At 35.8% G+C, this 21,089-nt stretch overlaps 3 protein-coding genes across 4 annotated transcripts; 2 read left to right on the top strand and 1 right to left on the bottom strand.

Moving 5' to 3' along the window:
* Positions 1-81: 81 nt before the first annotated feature.
* Positions 82-1,623, bottom strand: LOC111212821. Its single transcript, XM_022714421.2, has one exon. The coding sequence runs from the start codon at positions 1,340-1,342 to the stop codon at positions 353-355; it is 990 nt and encodes a 329-aa protein (XP_022570142.1). The 5' UTR covers positions 1,343-1,623; the 3' UTR covers positions 82-352.
* A 4,240-nt stretch (positions 1,624-5,863) lies between these two features.
* Positions 5,864-6,791, top strand: LOC111212817. The gene is made up of 2 exons (XM_022714417.2): positions 5,864-6,435; positions 6,576-6,791. Exons 1-2 carry the CDS (start codon positions 5,989-5,991, stop codon positions 6,660-6,662), a joined length of 534 nt encoding a protein of 177 aa, XP_022570138.1. The 5' UTR covers positions 5,864-5,988; the 3' UTR covers positions 6,663-6,791.
* A 4,030-nt stretch (positions 6,792-10,821) lies between these two features.
* LOC111212820 (rhamnogalacturonan I rhamnosyltransferase 4) lies at positions 10,822-14,792 on the top strand. 2 transcript variants are annotated; one of them, XM_048740719.1, is made up of 9 exons: positions 10,822-12,682; positions 12,776-13,001; positions 13,080-13,147; positions 13,221-13,309; positions 13,392-13,545; positions 13,620-13,909; positions 13,979-14,183; positions 14,269-14,426; positions 14,509-14,792. In XM_048740719.1, the coding sequence occupies exons 2-9, from the start codon at positions 12,791-12,793 to the stop codon at positions 14,753-14,755; spliced, it is 1,422 nt and encodes a 473-aa protein (XP_048596676.1). In that variant the 5' UTR covers positions 10,822-12,682; positions 12,776-12,790; the 3' UTR covers positions 14,756-14,792. The 2 variants fall into 2 exon arrangements, with proteins under 2 accessions (XP_048596676.1, XP_022570141.2); XM_022714420.2 differs by lacking the exon at positions 10,822-12,682 and having other exon boundaries at positions 12,770-13,001.
* The last annotated feature ends 6,297 nt before the right edge of the window (positions 14,793-21,089 follow it).

The following is a 21,089-nucleotide window of genomic DNA, read 5'->3' as shown; positions in this document are numbered from 1 at the left end:
TGCTTGTACACTCTTAACATGTTTACCAAAAAAAAAACAATGCTTGTACAAAAATGGAATCTTTCATTGGAGATGGTACCGTATAAATCCTGATTATGACAAATCAGTTTGGTGCATTTATAACATTAAGTAGATTGTACCACAAATCACTCATAAATAGCCACAAAATTAAAGAACAATCATCCCCTTCATACACATTACAAAAGCTAAGAACTGTCAAGAACAAACACAAAGCCTGTCCGATTCTGTCAAACACTAAACAAGATTCAATATACAAACTTGCTTTATCATACAAAAAGCCCCAGACTTTTCAAACACTGACCTTTAAAACCTCCACGATCATCATCATTAATCAGAAATTGTTGTAAGCTACAGAGACCAAGTGAGGAACCTTACCATCATCAAACGGCAAACTCACATACTCTCTTGCAAACTCCTCCGCAATCTCCCAAGCAAGCTCCCCATGAACAGCTTTACAGTACATATACATCACCGTGGTCGCCGCCACGTTATACAGCATCAAAACCGTTAGAACCGCAGAGGTGACCACGATCTGGAACACGAAGAAAGCTTTCGTCCACAACTTGCCATCATCCATCTGAGCGGAAGCAGCGACGATGCTGATCCAAACGAAACACGACTGAGCCACGGCGTAGAGGAGGATCATAGAGAGAGAAACGCTCTCCATCCCTTTGATTAAGCTTTTGCTTCTCTTCAACGGCGTAAACCCCCAGGAAGACTCAACAACGACGATGGCCCAGGCGAGGATCCACTTCACATAGAGTTTGACTACGATCGCGAGTGAGATGAACATCACAACGGTGGAGAGATCGGGCGAAGCGTAATCGAGCCCGACTAAACGAGCTAACAAGAAAGCTGCGAACCCTAGAATCAAGAAAACGGCGAATACGATGAGATGGGAAGAGATTAGAGTAGCGAGAAGAGGGAGGAAGGAGGCGAAGCTCGATCTGACGGCGGAGATGAGTTTCACCGGTCGGCCGTAGAAGCCTTGGTAGACGCTGTACGCGATTGATCCGATGGCTAGGAGGTTGAAGACGGTGACGACGACGATGTAAGCGAACAGGAGGAGGAGGAGGGTCTTGGGGTCGACGACGCCGTCGGGGAGTGAGCCGCGGAGGAGAGAGACGCTGTTGTGGGAAGAGGAGGATTGGTCGATGATGAGGCGGGAGACGGAGGGGAAGACGGTGACGGAGAAGCAGAGGGGGAGAAGGAAGAGGACGGAGAGAGCGAGGAAGTGGCGCGAGTGGGCGTTTATTATCCGCTTCGATTCCGTTAAGACGACCCAGAGATTCGCCGTAGGAGGAGGAGATGCCGTCGCCATTAGAGCGCGTGGGAGACACGGAGTTGGAAAGAAGAGTCGAGAAACTAAAGTGTGACTACGACTCTTGCTTCAAGATTATTAGTATGGATAGGGTAGATACGGGTCGGGTCAAACTCCAAGTTTTTTTTTAATCCTAAATAGGAAGAGACTTGTTCTAAATGATTCCATGGAAATGTTAATATATATACTTAGATCTGAACCCGCACGTCCGTGCGGATATATATTTATGTTTTTAAAATAATATTTAAAATATAAATAAGTTACAAAGATATAAATTTATTATCAATTTTTATGTATATAATATTATTCTGAAAATGTAATATTTGTTGAAATTTGGTTTTGATTTAATTGTACAAATCATATATTAATTTAATATTTTGTTTATTTGTTTAAAAGTGCAACAGCATATTAATAGTTTAATTTTAAATTATAGTTTTATATGCATTAATACAAATTTTATTAATTTTTTTGTTTAAAAATTTTGATTCTCGAAATGTTTGTATGTGACTAAATTAAATTATTTTATATTATATTTCAAAAATGTATTTTATTTAATATATTATTGTTTCATATTTTTACTACAAAAATCAAACATAAAATACTACAACTAATAAAATATTATTTATTTGTTTTATATAAAAATTAATTTAATAATCTTAAAAAGAATTGGACTATACTATTTAATTTCAAAACTAATTACTCAAATATATATAATATGGTCTAGATTATATATGATAAATAATCAAGATATAATTAATAGAAATATATTTGTCCTTTCTTACGAATGTTATTGTTAAGATATATATTGTTTTTGTTAGGAAAATATCACATATGAATAAATTTAGGATGTTTAGTTAAGTTTCTAATGAATGGTCTAACATAGACTTTTGTATGGTAGATAAAAAATAAGAACCTAAATTAATAGACTAGATTTTTTAACATTGATTTTTACAATTACGAAAAAATATTACATAGACGACACTAAAATCTATCTTATGAAAATCTACGCATAACTACATCATATAAACCGTTCCAGAAGATCTAAGTCTGACTGAATTTACTTGCACCATGTTGTAGATCCTTTGTAAGCATTTTTTTTTATTGTCTGCATGATTGTTTAATAAATTATTTTCTCCGGAAATTGAAATATGGACTTCTTATAATGTAGAATCTGCAAGAAATTGTATAATCTAGGATTCGAACCTCATACTTGAATGTAAAAACCTTTAATTTTTAACCACTAAAATACGGTACTTCCACTGCAATGTTGAGATTCTAAAAAATAGAAATCACAACCTAAAAGAAATAATCTTAATATATTCAAAAAGTTTGAAAATAAAGAATGAGGTCATTGCGCAATACTATTCCATATACATATAGAATGCGATTCCAGTGACGGAGATGGTCTAGTATGTGCACAAATATGAAGTAGAAGATTCTGCAAACCTAACAAAAATCAATTACAATTCAAGATAGTCATATAGTCATATATTGTACAGATAATTACGGATCCAAACAAAAAAACCCAAAAAATGAAAACGATAGACAGTGAAATGGGTTTCATAATCCTCATTCTAGTATTGATTTCCGTTGCTATCTGATACTGAATATCTATCCCTACCGAGATGGCAATAACAAACTGTATAGAATGAAAACAATACCACACATAAAAAAGAGATTCAAAGTAAATGGAATAGCACACGACATCACTATGTTATTCACATACTATATTACAATTGAAAAACAGAAATGGTCTAGTATGGTCAGATTTATGAAATATCCTAAGTCCCGGATTGAACAATGAAACCACTTTAATATTCAAAATCCTATTTTCGTGTTCAGATAATGACGGTTGAAAACCAAATAAACAGATAACTGAAAGCGACCACGCAGAAATCACAGTTACAACATTCCAAACAAAGGCACGGACTCGATTTTTGTTTCTATCTGCAATTTACTACCACGTGCAAAGACCAGTAAATCGATACAGTACAGAAAAGAAATAGACAATTAAAGCTCTCGTATAGTTGAAAAGAACAAAGAAACGGACAACACGACTCAATTCCGGTCGGAGTAACTGGAAATTTCAAGAAAATAGAAAAGTAAATTCGAACTCACGAGAGTACCGGATGCTTTCTTGCCGGAAGAAGAACTGTAGAATGCCTTCCGTGTTCCGATTCGTCGGTTCGTGAAGTAAAATCGCGGTGACGAGCAGTTTAAAGTTTGGCAAAACATGGCGTGAATTTGCGGTAGTGATGAAAGAGAAGAATAGTGCTTAGTTTACAGAGAAAGGTATGGTAAAGTAAAAAAGGATTATGTGGGTTAACGATGCGCCACGACAGTTGCGTGAACAGTTTTTTTTTTAGTTAATTTTTATAAAAGGTGAGTCATATATCGGTGAACCGTTACTCCCGGTTAATAAGGAGGGCAAAATGTCAATATTTTATAAAAGGTGAGTCATATATCGGTGAGTTAGGGAAACTAGCCATCGAGTGAATTATGCGGTTATTGGACGTCATACAGTGCAATTTTCCTATTTATAATCTCTTTTTTTTTTTTTGGTACACCTTTTGGATTATGATCACTCTGCAAGGTTGAATCATCTGTGGATGTCACATTTGGTTCTGGTTTTATTTGCATGATTCTTGATGCTTCTGCAAAGCCAGGGAAAATCATCTGTTTTATACCGTCTGTGAAGACTTAAAAATAATTACCAGGACTCAATAAAAAACCAAAAATGAGAAAAAAAAGAAGAGAAATTGAAAAAAAAGAAGAGAAATTGCATCCAATAACTCAACAAAAAACCAAAATTAACAAACCTACCAAAATCACATTCTCTTTCTTATTTTCTTTTCCTATCTCTCTCTAGGCTCTCTCTAAAAAAACTAATTTTGTTTTGGTTATTTCACAAATAACCCTTTTAAAAAATAGAGTTGGATGGTAATTTTCTTTAATCTAATGTATCTGATATATTTTGGTAAAATCTAATATCTGATTTGAGACTTAAATGGTCAGTTTATCTCAGCAAGCAACTTCTCCCGTTGCCATCAAATATGAAGAATGACAGGATTAACTGTTCTCTTCTCCTCTGCTTTTGTTACATTTGTTGTAGAGAAGAAGCCGGTACGTTACATAGAGAAGAAGCTGGGTTTATAAGAACGGATCCTCGAATATAAGCATAATCTAGTTTACAAAAAAAAGAATATAAGCAAAATATAATTAATATAACAAATTTAACAATGCATGCCATTTAAAGCCACGCCCATGCATAATGTATTGATCAACCGGTAGAACCAACAAAAAAAACAATTATGCATGAGTATTAAAATTCTTTAAATATAACCAAATAAATCATATCAAGTAGCATACTAGTTTTTAATTTTCCCTAAGTTTTAATAAATATTAATAAATTAATCTGAGACTTTTGAAGTCTACTGAAATCATCTTTTTGCTTTACTAAAAGGCCTATTTAGCTAGAAATCAAAATTGTGGGTGGTAATTGCAGAAGTGTGCAAATATTTTTAATAATTAGCGAACCATGACAATTTGGACATGAGTTCCCAATTCTCTCCTTCAGCCCCACATTCGTGGTTACCTGCTACCCGGGTTGCTCCCAAATAATTCAAGTTGTACAGAAAACGCAAAATACTTGGAGAAACCGGATACATTCATTTAAAACTATGATATTAGATATTGCAACCGGATGTAGCTCTAATAATTAAAGAGAGAAGAGTTTTGATATATTTTACAAATTGTTAGGCCGATCACTTGATTAAAAAAAACAGGAATGTAATGGAGCGAAGTGTTGTCGCACACGACGGAGATGCAGAAGATCGCCGAGAGTGCAAGAATCTTCAAAAACTGACGGCGGGAGAGGATGTGCTGACAGGCACGATTCCGGTGATGTTGATCACGGCGGAGCTGTAGGCGGCGCAGGAGAGCGTGTGCGTCATGGTCAAGAAGATCGGGTAGCAGAAGCCGTAGTAAAAGAGGAGGTACTTGTTCAGGAGGAAGACTTCTATGTTGGAACCGAACCAGGCGGTGACGCCGCCGTAAGAACGGAGGGAGATACCGTTGGGGAGGAGAGGAAGAAGGGTTTTCCATTGGAGGAGGCGGAGGAGTGTGGAGGTGTTCCGGGGATGTCGATGACTGTTGGTGTGGTGGTGGCGGCGGCGTCGAACCTCGGGTTGCTCATCCGCCGCGTCGTCCATGATTGAGCTTCCATCATTTTGGTTAGAGAAAGTTTTTTTTTCTTTGTCTGAGATCTGAGAATGTGGTGGTAGCAAGTAGAAGAAAGAGGGAGATGAATGTATTATTGGACGGTGGAGATTCAGATTTACCTGTAAACGTGTTGAGTAATAAGGACAATTTTGGTATTACCTCATTTTGCACAGTATCTTTACCAGATACCCAATTACCACTCATAACTTTACTATCTAGTGCAATTTCCCTTACTAAAATATCTATAAATTTATTTTTGAAAGTAGAAATACTAGAGACCAGTAGTGTCATTATCATTTTGTCAGATATTTATTCTCAACTAGCAAAATATCATTACTAGATTTTTACAATATTCTATGCCAATTTCTTTTAAATGACGGCCATATATAAAAGACTCAAAAAGCAGAACATTATCCCAAAAAAATATGAACAACAATGCAGAAGCAGCGCAAGAAGAGGAGTTCAGTGAATGGGTAGTGATACAAACCTCATCCACGAGCTCACCAGTCGACGCATCTAGCCCTCTAAGCTCACCGATATCACAACCAAGCCAAGGCCGTGATGATGATGATGAAGATTCTGTTGTCCCCGTCGTAGAAGAAGAAGAAGAAGATGAATCCTCCAGCACCGTGAACCAGTCGTTTCCTTGGCGGGTGATTGAGACTGCCAAGAAGCGACTGAAGGACTCAGGAATTTTTGAGCGGGCGCCTTGTAATTACGTGAGTAGTACAAGGGTGTTCTGGTCATTCACCCTCATTTGTGGCTTCTCATTGGTCTCGAGTCTTGTTTATGTGAAGATCGTGAGATGGTGGAGACGATTACAAGAAGAGAAGCTGAGATTTCTGCTTCTTCAGCTCAAAGAGAAAGATCAGGTTTGTCACTTGTGTAAACTGATTACTCAAAAAGACTTAAATCTTTAAATTTATTTTAGTAAATCTTTTAAAATGTTGTTTTTTGACATCATCTTTTAAAATGTTAGTTTGATACTGAGTGGAGTTTTAATAATTTGTAGAAAATAAAGGAGCTTATAATTGAAATTGGGAGATTGAACGAGTCGATATCATCCCGGCGCAGAGTTCGAGTGGTTCGGATCTTGTGACAAGATGCGAATATATTTGTATTGGCGATTTGTTGTGCGACTATTATACAGAGTTATGTTCATAGTATTATATGTGTGTGTAAGAAGATATACGAAATTAAAGGAAAATAGAGTGAAATACAGTTTACATTTGGTCTTTCTATGATTTTTTAATAATTTGACTGAATGTTCATAAAAAACAAACTAAGATATGTGTTTATGTGTTTTATTTTTTAAAACAGATATATGTTTTTTATTGGGTATCAAACGCATAAAGATTTTGCATTTGAAACTACAGTATATTAAGCTTTGTAGATTTCAAAAACACAAAAATACTTAGCTGCTCACAAGAAAATGGTTTGAAAAGACCAACTTGAGGCTTTTTGAAATGTAATTTTGATGGGGCTTTTATAGATCAAACTAGCATAGTGACGATCGTTGGATTGTTAGAGATTGAGACGGCCGCTTTCTGATCGGATATTGTTGTTATGACATATATATCCAGCTTTGGAAACAGAAAGCCGCTCACTATTACTAGCAAATTACTCTACTAAGACCATCTCTAATGTATTTCTCTATTTTTACTTCTAAAATAGAGGAACTTTATAATAGAGATGGGTTTTACTCTAATGTATTTCTCTAAAATAGAGATCTCTATATATAGAGCAAAATATAGAGGAATGCTATTTCTTCCCCTATAAATAGAGGAAAAAATAGCAATCTCTATTTTAGAGGCAAAAATAGAGATGGGTTGGAGTGATTTTGCCTCTAAATGCTATTATAGAGGTAAAAATAAAGGTGGATTGGAGATGCTCTAAACATGACTGTTCAAAAATCTAAACACAACCCTTGATATATTTGTTTCTTGGAGTGTAGATGTTGAATCCACTTGTATTCTCGTATCATCATTGATCATCATAGCCTTGAAATATTTTTAGGGGTAGGCCTTTTAGTTGGGATTGAGAATCCTACTATATAATAGCAGCTAAATTGGGGCTTTTTAAGCTATGCCACATAGGCACAAATATTCTCATCCAACCAAACTGCCATGTCATTCCGGATTGGGCTTGGATTTTAAAAAAATTAATCAGCTTTGCAGCCCTTTTGACCCATCGTGCAGCTGTCTCGATCCCATTTCGCAGTCCAGCCCATTTACCCAACCCTTTGTCGATTCTATTTCATTCGCAAGCCCATCCCATTTTTTATACAGATAGCAAGTTTATTGTTCCATATATGATTCTTAGTATTTGAATATAACATATAAATCTAATAATATTAAAATATATTTTGTTTTTGTTAAGGGTAGTAGAACATGTGATCTGAAAACTGAAGAACTAAAATATAAAAAATGAAAATTATATGATATTCATAAAATTTTCCATCTGCTTTGTCTTAAAAAAAATTAATTACGTAACTAACATTGCACGATGTTACGTACAAACTTTTGTTAGCTTTTATTTTGTAGTTTTATGATAATTACAATAGTATACATAATGAGAATGAATAATATATATAGAAATTATGCCGTTAGTTATTGAAACTACTTTGAAAATTTTAAATTTTTATTTTTTATTTTATACTATTTTAAATCTAAATCTCAAATCCCCACCCGTTAATTATAACCCTAAATAACCACATCACACTAAAATATTTCATTTTACTAAATTTAATAAGTAAAATGACACTAATACTCTAGATATATTAAAAATTACATTGAAAGTGGAATAAGCTTACATTGAAAATGGCTACCCCTTTCATGCTTCTAAGGAATTTAAATCAAAAGAAAGGGTTATGCAATGGAACACGTCTGATTGTTCCTTACCTAGGTGAGCGTGTTATTAGAGGTGAAATAGTTACAGGCTCTCATATTAGACATAAAGTGGACCTTCCAAGAATCATACTATCGGAATCAGTAACTAAACACCCATTCACCCTTGAAAGGCGGCAATTTCCAATCAGGCTATGTTACGCAATGACAATTAACAAAAGTTAGGGTCAGAGTTTGAAATGTGTCCTATTGTATTTGCCACAACCCGTTTTCATCCATGGACAGCTCTATGTTGGTTTTTACCGAGTTATTACCCAGTCAGGCCTCAAAATTATACAAGAAAAGGATCAAAAGATAGGAAGAGTTAAAAACATAGTCTACAAAGAAATATACAACGGTCTACCTCGCTCCCCTAAAAAAATATTATTTTGCAACACAATTCACAACACATTCCAAAAATACTAAATTCCTTTCTCTCTCCCCCAGAATCACGATCAGATGCTCACCTACAGCAGATTCCCCGGAATCACGAACAAATTTCTATACCATAAGATGCAAGTAACCAGTAAGTCTGCTGACCAAAACTCTCCGAACTCAATAATGAATTTGTACTAACAAAATTCTTTTATAATAATAGGCCCGCTCGCAATAGAAAATGCCATCTTTACAAAACCATTCACAATATACTTCGCAAACATCATCTACGTCTTATCTTATTTTTATTCCTTTTCGTTAGCTACCAAACTCTATTCCCTTTGGACAATTACTTATTTATACTGTCAAACTATTTAGTTTTGAACTATGTCAACTGGATAACGTTCTCTTTGGATTGGATTGGATTGCGTTTACACAGGTACTAACATTTTATTAAATAATATTTGTTTTAAGCAATAAATTTTTTGTAGATCCAAAATGGTACGTCTAACCATATGGGACAACGAAGCGGCTAATTTCAGGGAGTTAAATCACATATCTACCATGAAAAACCAAAATCGTAATCATCACAAGTATCATTCCAAGGTTACATAAAAGATAATAAACTAAACAAAAAATTTATGTCAAACTAAATGCTTACAAATATTACACTTATACAGAAAAACTATCACTCACAACCACATCAGGATCGCACTTTTACTTTGACACCGACATTGATATCATACAACGCTTCTAAAAGACGAATAAACTGCTATCATAAGCCTGATAGCAAACGACACCACTCAATACTCAAAAATACTCTTTTCTCCTATAAAATTTGATTGCTCAACACAATATATTATTCAAACTCACTTTTGTTTAGAAAAGAAAAACTGATCACCGCATCACATTCAAACAAAAACTCCATGGTTAAATCTACAACACACAAAATTAACAAACACTTTTTTAAACTAAAAACTACTAATCAAAAATATAAATTTTCTTAATTTGAACATGTTATCCGCGCGTAGCGCAGACACCGAATCTAGTCTATTTATAAGGGTTATTTTTGTGACTTTAGAGACTGCTACACAGTCTATGATAATAATGAAGTGTTAGGCTTTAAGAGGCCCATACGAGTTTTAGAAGCAATAAATAACGTTTGGCCTCCCTAAGAAGCAAGATCCGCTGTAGCACACCGGTTTATTTCGAAACTCGAGCATCGGACTTCGCTCCTGCTCGCTTTCATGAAATCCGGGTTCAAATCCCGGCAGCGGAATTTTTGCATCTATGTTCTTGAAACAATTTTTTTTTTATATATAATTTAGTTGGGCTATAAATGGACTTCAGCTGAATTTTTGTTTCCGCCTAAGGTTTCAAAGAGAGCCCATGTAAATGCTTAAAACTATATGATATATATAAAGTGATCTTGGTCCTGTTCGTTTGGTGGTCGCTAGCGTCAGCGACCAGAGTCCGCGACCAGCAGCTGCGATTTGATGTCGCCACTAGTTGTTCGTTTCACTATCGCGCGACCAGCGACTACTCGCTGCGACAAGTCGCTGTGCTGTTCGTTTGATTGTCGCGCGACAGATCGCTGCGACTAATCGTTTTATGTTATTTTTGTTCGTTTTTTTCTCGCCAGCGACCAATTAATTTTTAAAAATTATTTAATATTTATTTCTAGATATTTAGTTGTTGTATTAACTAAACATAAATAAATTTTATGAACTAGAAGTCAAATGTTAAAAAACATCTTATATGTTATAATATCATAAATAAATATTATAAAACTGATAATTGACATTAGAATTTAAATGTTATATCCGATCCGGATCGAACAATTTCCTAAGTCACAAGGTTATAAGGCGACCGCGAGTTAATAACTAATTAATTTTTTTATGTAAGACTATATTAGCTATATAAAATATATTTTATGTTTTAAAAATATTTAGAAAAATACTTTACTTTAGTTTTATTTATTTTTATTTTTATTTCAAATTCAAAATATATCAAGACTTAAAAAATTTAAGTATTTAAATGTCTAAAGTAAATAATAAAATAAAAATTTATATCTAAAATAAACCAAAAATAAAACATTAATGTTAATAAACTGTCGGTAACATAATAAACTAATACTAAACCATATCAACTAGTTGCTCAAAAATCATATCAACTAATTTTTGGCTCTTTCGATTATCGTTCACTTTATTTTCTTCGGGTTTGTATATGAAAATATTCATAAAAAATTAACTCATCTAAAAATCATAAATAAGATGATATTTTTTTTAATCCAAACCGAATTACATATTGAGTCACTGGATTTACCGATTTGACCGCGGGTGGTTTCAAAACACTGCGTGGTAGTCACAAGGTTTGGTTTTAATTTGTTAATTTTGCTCAAACTAGTGATTGTCCTCGTAAACCTTAAAATATGAAGTTTTTATAAACTTATTGTGGGAGAACTACTACTGGTCTTAGTTTACAAAAAAAAAAAAACTACTACTGGTCTGTGTTTAAGTTGAGACAATTGTGGGTGTGAGTCCTGCTTTTGCGTTTGCTATGGTATCTTATGATTTGATTTCAATTCTTTCACAATCATTAAGTTTTTACCCTTAACCTGATTAAAATAGATAAATTGATTCCAACAGATGACCTGATTGGTATGTCATGTATCACTTCCACTTTAAACTGAGAATCAACTACGGACTAAAGCACCATGATTTCAAAAAGTGCACTTGGTCTCTCACACCATTGTATTTGTTTAACAGCAAGGCTTACACTCATAATGAAGCATTTCTTTCAACAACACAAGAAATTCAACATCCATGTAAGGGCTCAATGGTTAGTCTTGACCAGTCCAATTTGTGAACTCAAACCAATATATTCCTCTTCTCTTAACCTGAGAACTCATATGCTCAAGTTCTCTAGTAGATGAACATCACTAATCATTAAAGACATCAATTAACTAGTCAACGTTTAATCAAACTTACACACTAGGTTTATCTTACAAATTACCAACTCAAGAAGACAAGCATAATCATATAGCTTGGACGTGTGTGAAACAAGCTCATATGTTTCATCTTCCCAAACTCATTACAAAACCAGAATCTCACTAACACACAAAAGTATCAGTAACTCAGCGTCAACAAATTCATTCTTTAAAATCCAAAACTTATAAAGCAATAAAATTTCAAATCAAATCCGAAATCGCGATTTACACATCTCTCAGAAAACAAAATCAATCAAAACCCACTAACGAAAACTAAATAGAAAACTACCCAGCTCAATTCAAAAATTGGACAGAGAAAAACGGCCATAGCATAACATTCAATAAAACTCGAACTGAAGCAAATGACTAGATGGAGCTTTTCTCGTCGCTGTAGAGCGCTATTCCAGTGAAGAGATGATGCTTAGAGATCAGATTAAACAGAGGGTTAGAGATGAGAAGAGGCTTGGAGAAGTCGAGAGAGAAAAGAGATGAGAAATAAAATTTCAGATTAATGGTATTCTTTTGTAAATTGGCTAAAATATAAGGGGTGTTTTTGTCATTTTAGTCTTTTAGGATTTTTGATCGCAGAATTTTGATCGCTAACGCTGAAAAATTCAGCGACCAAAATTTTATGTCGCCGAACGCTAGCGACTGGTCGCTGCGACAGGTCGCGGAGCTAGCGACTGCCAAACGAACATGTTTTAGACGCGGACGCTGGTCGCTGACGCTAGCGACTGCCAAACGAACAGGGCCAAAGACGAAGTTAATGATGGACTTTTTTAAATAGCGGGGCAGAGATAATGACGCGTGACCAGAGTCTCCGATGAGTTCGAGCTGTTTGGATTCTCAATAGAATCTTGATTTTGAAGTGTAAGGTGTTTTTTGTCATCTAATCACACGAAAAAGTAATAATAATAATAATAGATATAGTTGTAGTAATCGCAAAGTTTTTTTCGGATGAAGGTGGTCGGAGATTTGATGGAGATTCAAATTAGATCGGAGAGTTCGCAGACGCATAATAAGCCACCGAGTCCAAGAGTTACCAAAAGTCGATCACAAGTTTGGTTCTTTAGAGTCTGCTCCTGCATTTTGGTTTGGACTTGCTTGTTTCAGCTCTTTACCGGTTTAACCAATCAGATTTCCCGGTTCTCCCTTCCGGTTGAGCCGGTTCGATTGCTTCCTCCTCGAAGTAAGTCTTTTTTATGTTTCTTTGTATTTGGGTTTGATGTGGTGCTTTAGGGTTTAAGTAAAGTGATCATCTTTGCAGGAAATTACACAAGCAATGGGATTCTACGAGTGTCTTGTAATGGCGGTTTGAATCAAATGCGTGCAGCGGTTTGTAACACACACTGTCTCTCTCTGAGTTGAAGATTTAGGGTTTGATGCTTTGTTTTTTTTTTGTTTACAGATATGTGATATGGTGACTATTGCTAGACTGTTGAACTTGACATTACTTGTTCCAGAGCTTGATAAGAAATCTTTCTGGGCTGATCCTAGGTTTGTTCTCACCTTTTGTATCTGTGATGGTGTGTGTTAGTAAATAGTAATTTAAACCATCTCTGGTTTACTTTTTCTGCAGTGACTTTGAGGATGTTTTTGATATAAACCATTTCATTGATTCATTAAGAGATGAAGTAAGGATCATAAGGAAGCTTCCTAAACGTTATAGCAGATACAAACTGTTCCAAATGCCTCCAGTGAGCTGGTCAAATGAGAAGTATTACTTGCACAAGGTTTGGTTTGCAGCTTTCTTACTTGCTTATGAATGATCTGCATTTTTGGATTGATTGATGTTTTCTTGTTTCAGCTCTTGCCGCGGTTCAGGAAACATAAAGTTATACATTTCAACAGGAGTGATACGAGATTAGCCAACAACGGTCTTTCTCTCCATCTCCAGAGGCTGAGATGCCGTGTGAACTTCCAAGGACTGAGATTCACTCCACGGATCGAAGCTCTGGGAGCAAAGTTAGTTCAGATTCTCCAACAGAGAGGCCCTTTTGTGGCTTTGCATTTGAGATATGAGATGGACATGTTGGCTTTCTCTGGCTGCACTCATGGTTGCACTGAGAAAGAAGCTGAAGAACTTAAAAAGATGAGGTATATAACATACTGTTCTAGCTTTGATGCTCTGCTACAAAATATTGATGCTCTTTATGAGTTCTATAGGTATGCCTATCCTTGGTGGAAAGAGAAGGAGATAGTCTCTAAGGAAAGAAGGGTGCAAGGGCGTTGTCCATTGACACCAGAAGAGGCTGTTTTGGTCCTAAAAGCCTTAGGGTTTCAAAAGGATACACAGATATACATTGCAGCTGGTGATATCTACGGTGGCGAGAGGAGATTAGCCCTTTTAAAAGAATCATTCCCAAGAATTGTGAGTCTTTTTTTCTGTCACACTTTCAAGCTTTTCATCATATAATAATATACTTTCAAAATGATAAAATCATATGGGTTATCAGGTGAAAAAAGAAATGCTACTAGATCCAAAGGAACTGCAACAGTTTCAGAACCACTCATCACAAATGGCAGCTCTAGACTTCATTGTATCAGTAGCCAGCGACACTTTTATTCCTACCTACTATGGAAACATGGCTAAAGTTGTTGAAGGTCATCGAAGGTACTTTACATAAAATCAAAATGTTTACTAAAAGTCTCAGCAAGATTATTGAAACTAAATGATGCGTTTTGTTTGTGAAAAGATATCATGGGTTTAAGAAAACAATATTGCTAAACCGAAAGAGACTTGTGGAGCTATTGGACTTGCATAAGAACAAGACACTCTCATGGGATCAGTTTGCAGTATATGTGAAGGAAGCTCATGAGGGAAGAAGGATGGGAGAACCAACACATAGGAAAGTAATCTCTGATAAACCAAAGGAAGAAGATTACTTCTATGCCAATCCTCAAGAATGTATCTGTAAAAATCCATCCACTTTATCAGAGTGAAGCATATATATCACTAACCAACGTTTTTCTAAGATAACTAAACTGGAACGCGCATGAAAATGTCACAGCTTCAAAGTTTTGAAGAAGACTCATAAACGCGTTATGTGGCCCCACATTCTCTCAAAAGCGCGAGTCGGGTAATAGTGGGTTCATACTTGTAGTCACTCGAGTCCCCACTGTTAACGCTCATGACCATCTCTGTCTCCTCTTAAACGTAACTCCTCGAGGCGTGGCGTCCCCGAGAGTTTCGCGACGGATCAGGCTAGAATCGTCAAGGGAGCCCCCGTTGCCCGACAAGTCCTTTTTCGGAGATGATTCGATGGCAACGACCTTTTCTTTCTGCTCCCTTGATAATCGGTTACGTGGAGACATCGTCTTCACCCGGAAACTCGCGGCGTATAAAACACCTAAAACTACGATGGCTGATCGGAAAGCAGCTAGGGAGAGAAGTAACGTTAGAGAGAGAGAGAGAGAGAGAGAGAGAGAGAGAGAGAGAGAGAGAGAGAGAGAGAGAGACTGACTATTTAGGTTCCGAATGGTAAAAGCAGTTCAAGCAGGACAGATCAAGCGGATGATTAAGCAGGACAAGTGCAGATCAAGCGGATCATCAAGCGGATCATGCAGGAGAGACGCAGATCAAGCAGGACAAGTTACTTTTGAAATTAAAAATACAGATCATATATTTAAACAATAAAATTTACACCAAAATACCAACACATAATATAAATAATACATAACAAAGATAAATGAATTTATTGAAAAATATTTAGATTTTCCCATAACATAACTGCAATATTAAACTTGTGTTTTGAAAACCGGACTGGCTGATCGAACCGGTCCAACCGTGACTCAGTGAAAAAGCCGAGTTTGGTTCGGTTTAAAACGTGGATTTCAGAAAAACAAGTAAAACCGGCTAAAAACCGATAAAACCAGTGAACATGTTCAATTTCAAAACCCGGTTTTAAAAAAACAACATAAAATTAATGTGCTTTCAATTATTATTAAATTTAATATTTAATAGTTAATGTTTAACTATCACTATTTAACTAATTTTCTCTTTAATTTTATTTTCTTAAGAAAAAATGTAAAAATTTCTTTTTTGGTTCTCATATACTATTCTTATTTTGTTATATTCATAAAATTTAAGACTTCAATTGTAAGAATATATAAATATGGTAATTTGAACCGTTAATTATTTTGTTTTTATCAATTTCAATTTACATAATATTTTCTTGTTTATTATATAGCTAGATTTATACTTATTGTGTATATATATATATATTTAATTTAAAAAAATAAAAAATCTGGTTGATGATTATATATTTAAAAATATCTAATACATATATAATGTATGTGGTTTCTACGAAAACTTCGTTGTTATTAAATTCTGTGGTTCTAAATTTGAAGCCTTATAGATATTAGTCGTTTTTTACATTCATATATTATAGATAAAACAATAAGAACATTAATTTGTAGAAAAATCTATTATATGTTGACACGAAAAAAAAGAATTAAATCTAATGTATTTGTATTTGATAAGTGAAGTTACTTAATAATGGGAAATAAGAGAGAAGAATATAATAGTTTTTTAAAATTTAATTTGTAGAAAAATCTTTTATTGGTTAGAATAGAGAGACAATAGGTGAACCTCTTTAAAAAGTGGGTGTTTAGAAAATGAGGCAGGAGAACTGCCTTTTGCACAAAAAGACAAAAAAAAATAATCAAATATGCAGATGTCCTGTCTTTTACTTTTAGAAACAGAAAATTTGTGAATGGGAGTTTAAAAGCAGTTCTCCTGCAACACATATGATCTGTCATTGTCCTGCCCCTCCCATTCATAACCTTATAGGGAAGGAGGCACAAAATCTCTAACACCATCTCCAATGCTTTTCCTCTTTTTTTTTTTTTCTCAAAGTGAAATAAACTCAGAATGAGTTTGTGATTTACTTCAGTGATTTCCCTCATTTTTTCTTTAAGTTCTTATTATATTCATTTTTCAACTTCTTATTTATTGTAAATAACACTTTTTATTTTATAAGATTTTAGATTATACTCACTTATTTTTAAATTCTATAATTTAACCACCCTTTGATTTATAAAAAAAAATATTTATTACATTAATAAAAGTTTAACCAGTATATACATATTTGATATAAAGTTATAAAAGTTATGTTTGGTATTAATGTTTTGTTTATGCATAAAATAAAGATTGTCAAAAAGTAAAACACCATTATGTAAATAAAAAAAGTTTGACATCAAAATGAGTTTGTGAATAGTGTTTCCTCAAAAAATGATGTAATACTGTTCATATACTCATTTTTTCCTTCAAAATTATGTAACATTGAAGATGGATTTCCCTCATTTTGATGTACCATTGGAGATGCCATAACATCGCCATTATTAGGTTTAGAAGGGCCTATTGGGCCTAGACTACCACCAAACTTTCCTGCCCCATTATTCGTGACATTTCCATTTCTCGTAGTAAACCGAGCGTCAATCTATACCGAACCAGTTATCCAACCAAACAGGTACCAAATTGGACCAAATTCAGCTTCAAAACTCAGTTGGTAATACAGTCAAACTGAACAACCAACAATCTTCATCGTCACAATCATTTATGCTCGGGATAATCGCGTTGGACGGTATGCTTCTAAGTAGCTATTACTCAATCGACCGATAGCCTTGAGCGAATGATTCATTATAGCCTTTAATTCGCGACACACTACCTCTACCGAGAGACCGACAAACATTTTTGGCTTCAGCAGCTTGTGAAGGTTACCCCGAGTAAAAAGCAAGCCTCTTTCGATGAAACTCTGATCCAAACCTTCTATTTTCCAAATCTTCTATTTTCCAAATCTGACTCTACAAATTCACTGAGATCGGTTACGCCTCTCGTAAATGAACTATGGGGATTTATTCTAGGAGATGGATTACATCCCTCCACAAGGCCCGCAAAATAGAAGGTTTGACTCATTAAAGCCGACCCAGGACACCTGTTTGGCTAAGTGGTCTCCAACCAAACGTGCAAGCTCGGCTTAGTGCTGCTTCGGTCGACTCGTCGAAGAAAGAACATAAGCTCGGCTCGAAAGTTCAGTTGCTTGGCCCGTTCGAGACCAAGCCCAATAGGACACGACGACCTAAGGCGATGGGAAAGAGAGGCATCCTATATAAGGCGGAGGAAGACCAGCAAGAGGGGACCCGGACATTCACATACATACCTTACGGCTACAAACTAAGGTTTTACTCATTTGTATTCTTAACGACTTGTACTTTCCTGGCCAGCTCACCGAGCACCGGCTTACTCTTCCGCTTATTTCCTCATTTTTAAATAGAACTCTTTCCAGATCTAATAAACGCCTTTAAAATAACCCACCGACGAGTTAGGTCTTTACAGTACAAGTCCCGACCAAACTCGGTTCAAACAAACATGAAAACTCAAAAATATTTTTTAAAAAATTCTAACTCATAGTAACGCCTCCTAATCCTCAATAGCATCTTCAACGTGAAGTCATCTCTTCCAGCGGGTGACAAAGCTACAACGAGAGGCTCCAGTCTCTGCTCAGTCTCTCTGAGTCGTTGTCCTCGGGGGGGGGGGGGGAATCAGAGACATTCTTGGGAGCATCGCTGATCAGTATCAAATGAGAGATTTCAGGGAGTTTCATGAGGAGCTGGAGATGGCTGGAATCAGTGGAGAAGATCCAATCTGTTTCTCGGTGCTTGGAGACGAGCATGGGGCGACTCTGGCCTCATGGTGACAAATCGAAGGAGATGTAACGGAGAAATATGGTTAGGGATGGTGAAGAAGATTAAACGAGAAGGAGAGACGGTTTCGAAGATTCTCACACAAGCATCATTACTGATTTTGATTTCACCATTGTTGGAGTAAGCTCGAAGTTAGTTTGAGAAGCAAGTAACCTAATTATATTAAGTTATAGAATAGGAAATTATCCATTTTGTTATACTTAATGAGTTTATGAAATTTGATTTATATATAAGGAGATGCAAAGATGTTGCATAACTTATGAGTTTGTGATTGAGAGATTGAGAGCTTGAGGTTTTGAGTAAGTTTCTTCAAGAGATTAATAAGAGTGATTCTTATTTTTAAGTTCATTAAGTTCTTATCTTTATTTACGTGATACTTGACAATCTATATTTGGTATCAGAGCTCTAGGGATCGATCTTGAGTACGAAGGAAGCGATGAGAGATATAACAACGGTTTCATCGAAACCTAGAGATGGCGGAACTTCATCCATCAGCTGCCCTATGCTCAACTCGACTAATTACACGGTCTGGGCAATCGAGGTAAAGTTTCTGCTCAAGATACACAAAGTATGGGATGTTATTGAGCATGAATCAGACGATGTAGAGAAGAATAATATGGCGACTGCTTTGCTGTTCCAATCCATACCTGGAACACTTATATTACAAGTAGGAGAATTGTACACATCAAAGAAAGTCTGGGAAGCCATCAAATCAAGGAACATGGGTGCAGATCGAGTTAGGGAAGCTCGACTTCAGATTCTCATGTCTGAATTTGACAGATTGGAGATTAAAGATGGTGATAAAATTGACGAAGTTGTTGGGAAGATATCAGAAATCTCGTCAAAATCAACTGCACTAGGAGCAACTATTGAAGAGTCCAAGCTAGTCATGAAATTTCTTTCAGTCTTCCTCGAAAGAAATATATTCATATTGTGGCTTCCTTAGAGCAAGTTTTTGACTTGAACACCACGACTTTTGAGAAAATTATTGGACATTTAAAGATGTATGAGGAACAGGTTGGTGATGAAGAAGAAGCACACAAGACAACAAAAAACTTATGTATGAAATTCAGAGAATCAGTCTGCCTCGTCGAACCAAAATCGTGACTATCATGGCTATTACGAGGAAGAGGAGGAGGTTACTATATTAAGGGCAGAGGACGAGGACGTTACAACGACTGATATCAGAATGAGTTTGATATGTCAAAGATCACTTGCTACCGCTGCGACAAAAATGACCACTATGCAGCAACATGTCCTGATCGATTGCTTAAGTTGCAGGAAGCAACCAAACATAAAGAAAATGACACTCAAGAGGCTGAAGAGTTGATGATGAACGAGTTCGTATATTTAAACGAGAAGAATGTTAATCAAAAGGAGTATGAGACAAACACAGAAAACAATTGGTACCTAGACAACAGTGCAAGTAACCACATGACAGGAAATATAAGCTATTTTAAATCTATCGATGAGTCAATCACGGGGAAGGTACGATTTGGAGATGACTCATGCATAGATATAAAAGGGAAAGGCTCTATCTTATTCTGTAGCAAGGACGGAGGGAAGAAGATCTTGGCTGATGTCTATTTTATACCAGATCTTAAGATCAACATAATTAGTCTCGGACAAGCCACTGAATCGGGCTGTGATATCAGAATGAAGGATGACTATTTGACGCTACGAGAAAGAGATGGAAGACTTATAACGAGCGCAAAGAGGTCTAGAAATCGTTTGTACAAGGTCCTCATTGACATCGTGGAATCAAGGTGTAAGCAGACTGAAGCTCTATTAAGTTATTCGGTTAAATGGCACTCACAGTTGGGGCACGTTGAAGAGATTCAATGAGCAGAATGATTAAAGGGTTGGTTCTCAGCATATCCAACATCACGATCGAGAAAGATGTATGCTCGTCTTGTTTGCTTGGTAAACAGAAAAGGCATTCAATCCCGCAAGCTACTACTTTCCGTGCTGACAAAGTACTTGAGCTGATTCACGTTGACCTTTGCGGACCTATCACACCTCCTACACCTTCAAGGAAAAGATATATATATTCGTTCTTATAGACGATAATTCTCGATACATGTGGTCGATTCTTCTTGTGAGAAGGTAGAAGGTTTTGAGAAATTCAAAAGGTTCAATGCTGTGGTTGAAAAGAAGACATGAGCTACAATCAAAGCCTTTAGAACAGACCGAGGTGGTGAATTTTTGTCATCGGAGTTCCAATCCTTCTGCGAGACGTATCGAATAAATAGACACTTAACGGCTCCATATTCTTCTCAAAAAAATGGAGTGGTAGAGAGACGAAACAGGACTCTATTAGGTATGACGAGAAGCATCTTAAAACATATGGAGTGTCCAAACTATCTATGTGGAGAGGATGTGAGACATGCTACATATCTTATCAACCGAGTTGCTACTCGCGTACTCAACTCCCAAACTCCATATGAAGCCTTGAAGAACAAAAAAGCTAACATTGAGTGTGCTGGTTTCACAAAAGTAGATAGTCCACATTTCAAGAAGTAGATGATAGTTCTCGAGCACTTGTGCATCTTGGCACTGAACCGGGATCAAA

Source organism: Brassica napus, chromosome A9 (genome assembly GCF_020379485.1).
Source record: "Brassica napus cultivar Da-Ae chromosome A9, Da-Ae, whole genome shotgun sequence".
Lineage (NCBI taxonomy): Eukaryota > Viridiplantae > Streptophyta > Magnoliopsida > Brassicales > Brassicaceae > Brassica > Brassica napus.
This window is presented reverse-complemented; position numbering and strand designations above follow the sequence as displayed.

Bases quoted from the DNA above. Each gene is read 5' to 3' on its own strand.
- LOC111212821 (XM_022714421.2), bottom strand. From the start codon at position 1,342: ATGGCGACGGCATCTCCTCCTCCTACGGCGAATCTCTGGGTCGTCTTA.
- LOC111212820 (XM_022714420.2), top strand. From the start codon at position 12,770: ATGAAGGTGGTCGGAGATTTGATGGAGATTCAAATTAGATCGGAGAGT. The intron at 13,002-13,079 runs GTAAGTCTTTTT...TCATCTTTGCAG, and splicing joins TCGATTGCTTCCTCCTCGAA to GAAATTACACAAGCAATGGG. The intron at 13,546-13,619 runs GTTTGGTTTGCA...TTCTTGTTTCAG, and splicing joins AGAAGTATTACTTGCACAAG to CTCTTGCCGCGGTTCAGGAA.
- LOC111212817 (XM_022714417.2), top strand. From the start codon at position 5,989: ATGAACAACAATGCAGAAGCAGCGCAAGAAGAGGAGTTCAGTGAATGG. The intron at 6,436-6,575 runs GTTTGTCACTTG...AATAATTTGTAG, and splicing joins AGCTCAAAGAGAAAGATCAG to AAAATAAAGGAGCTTATAAT.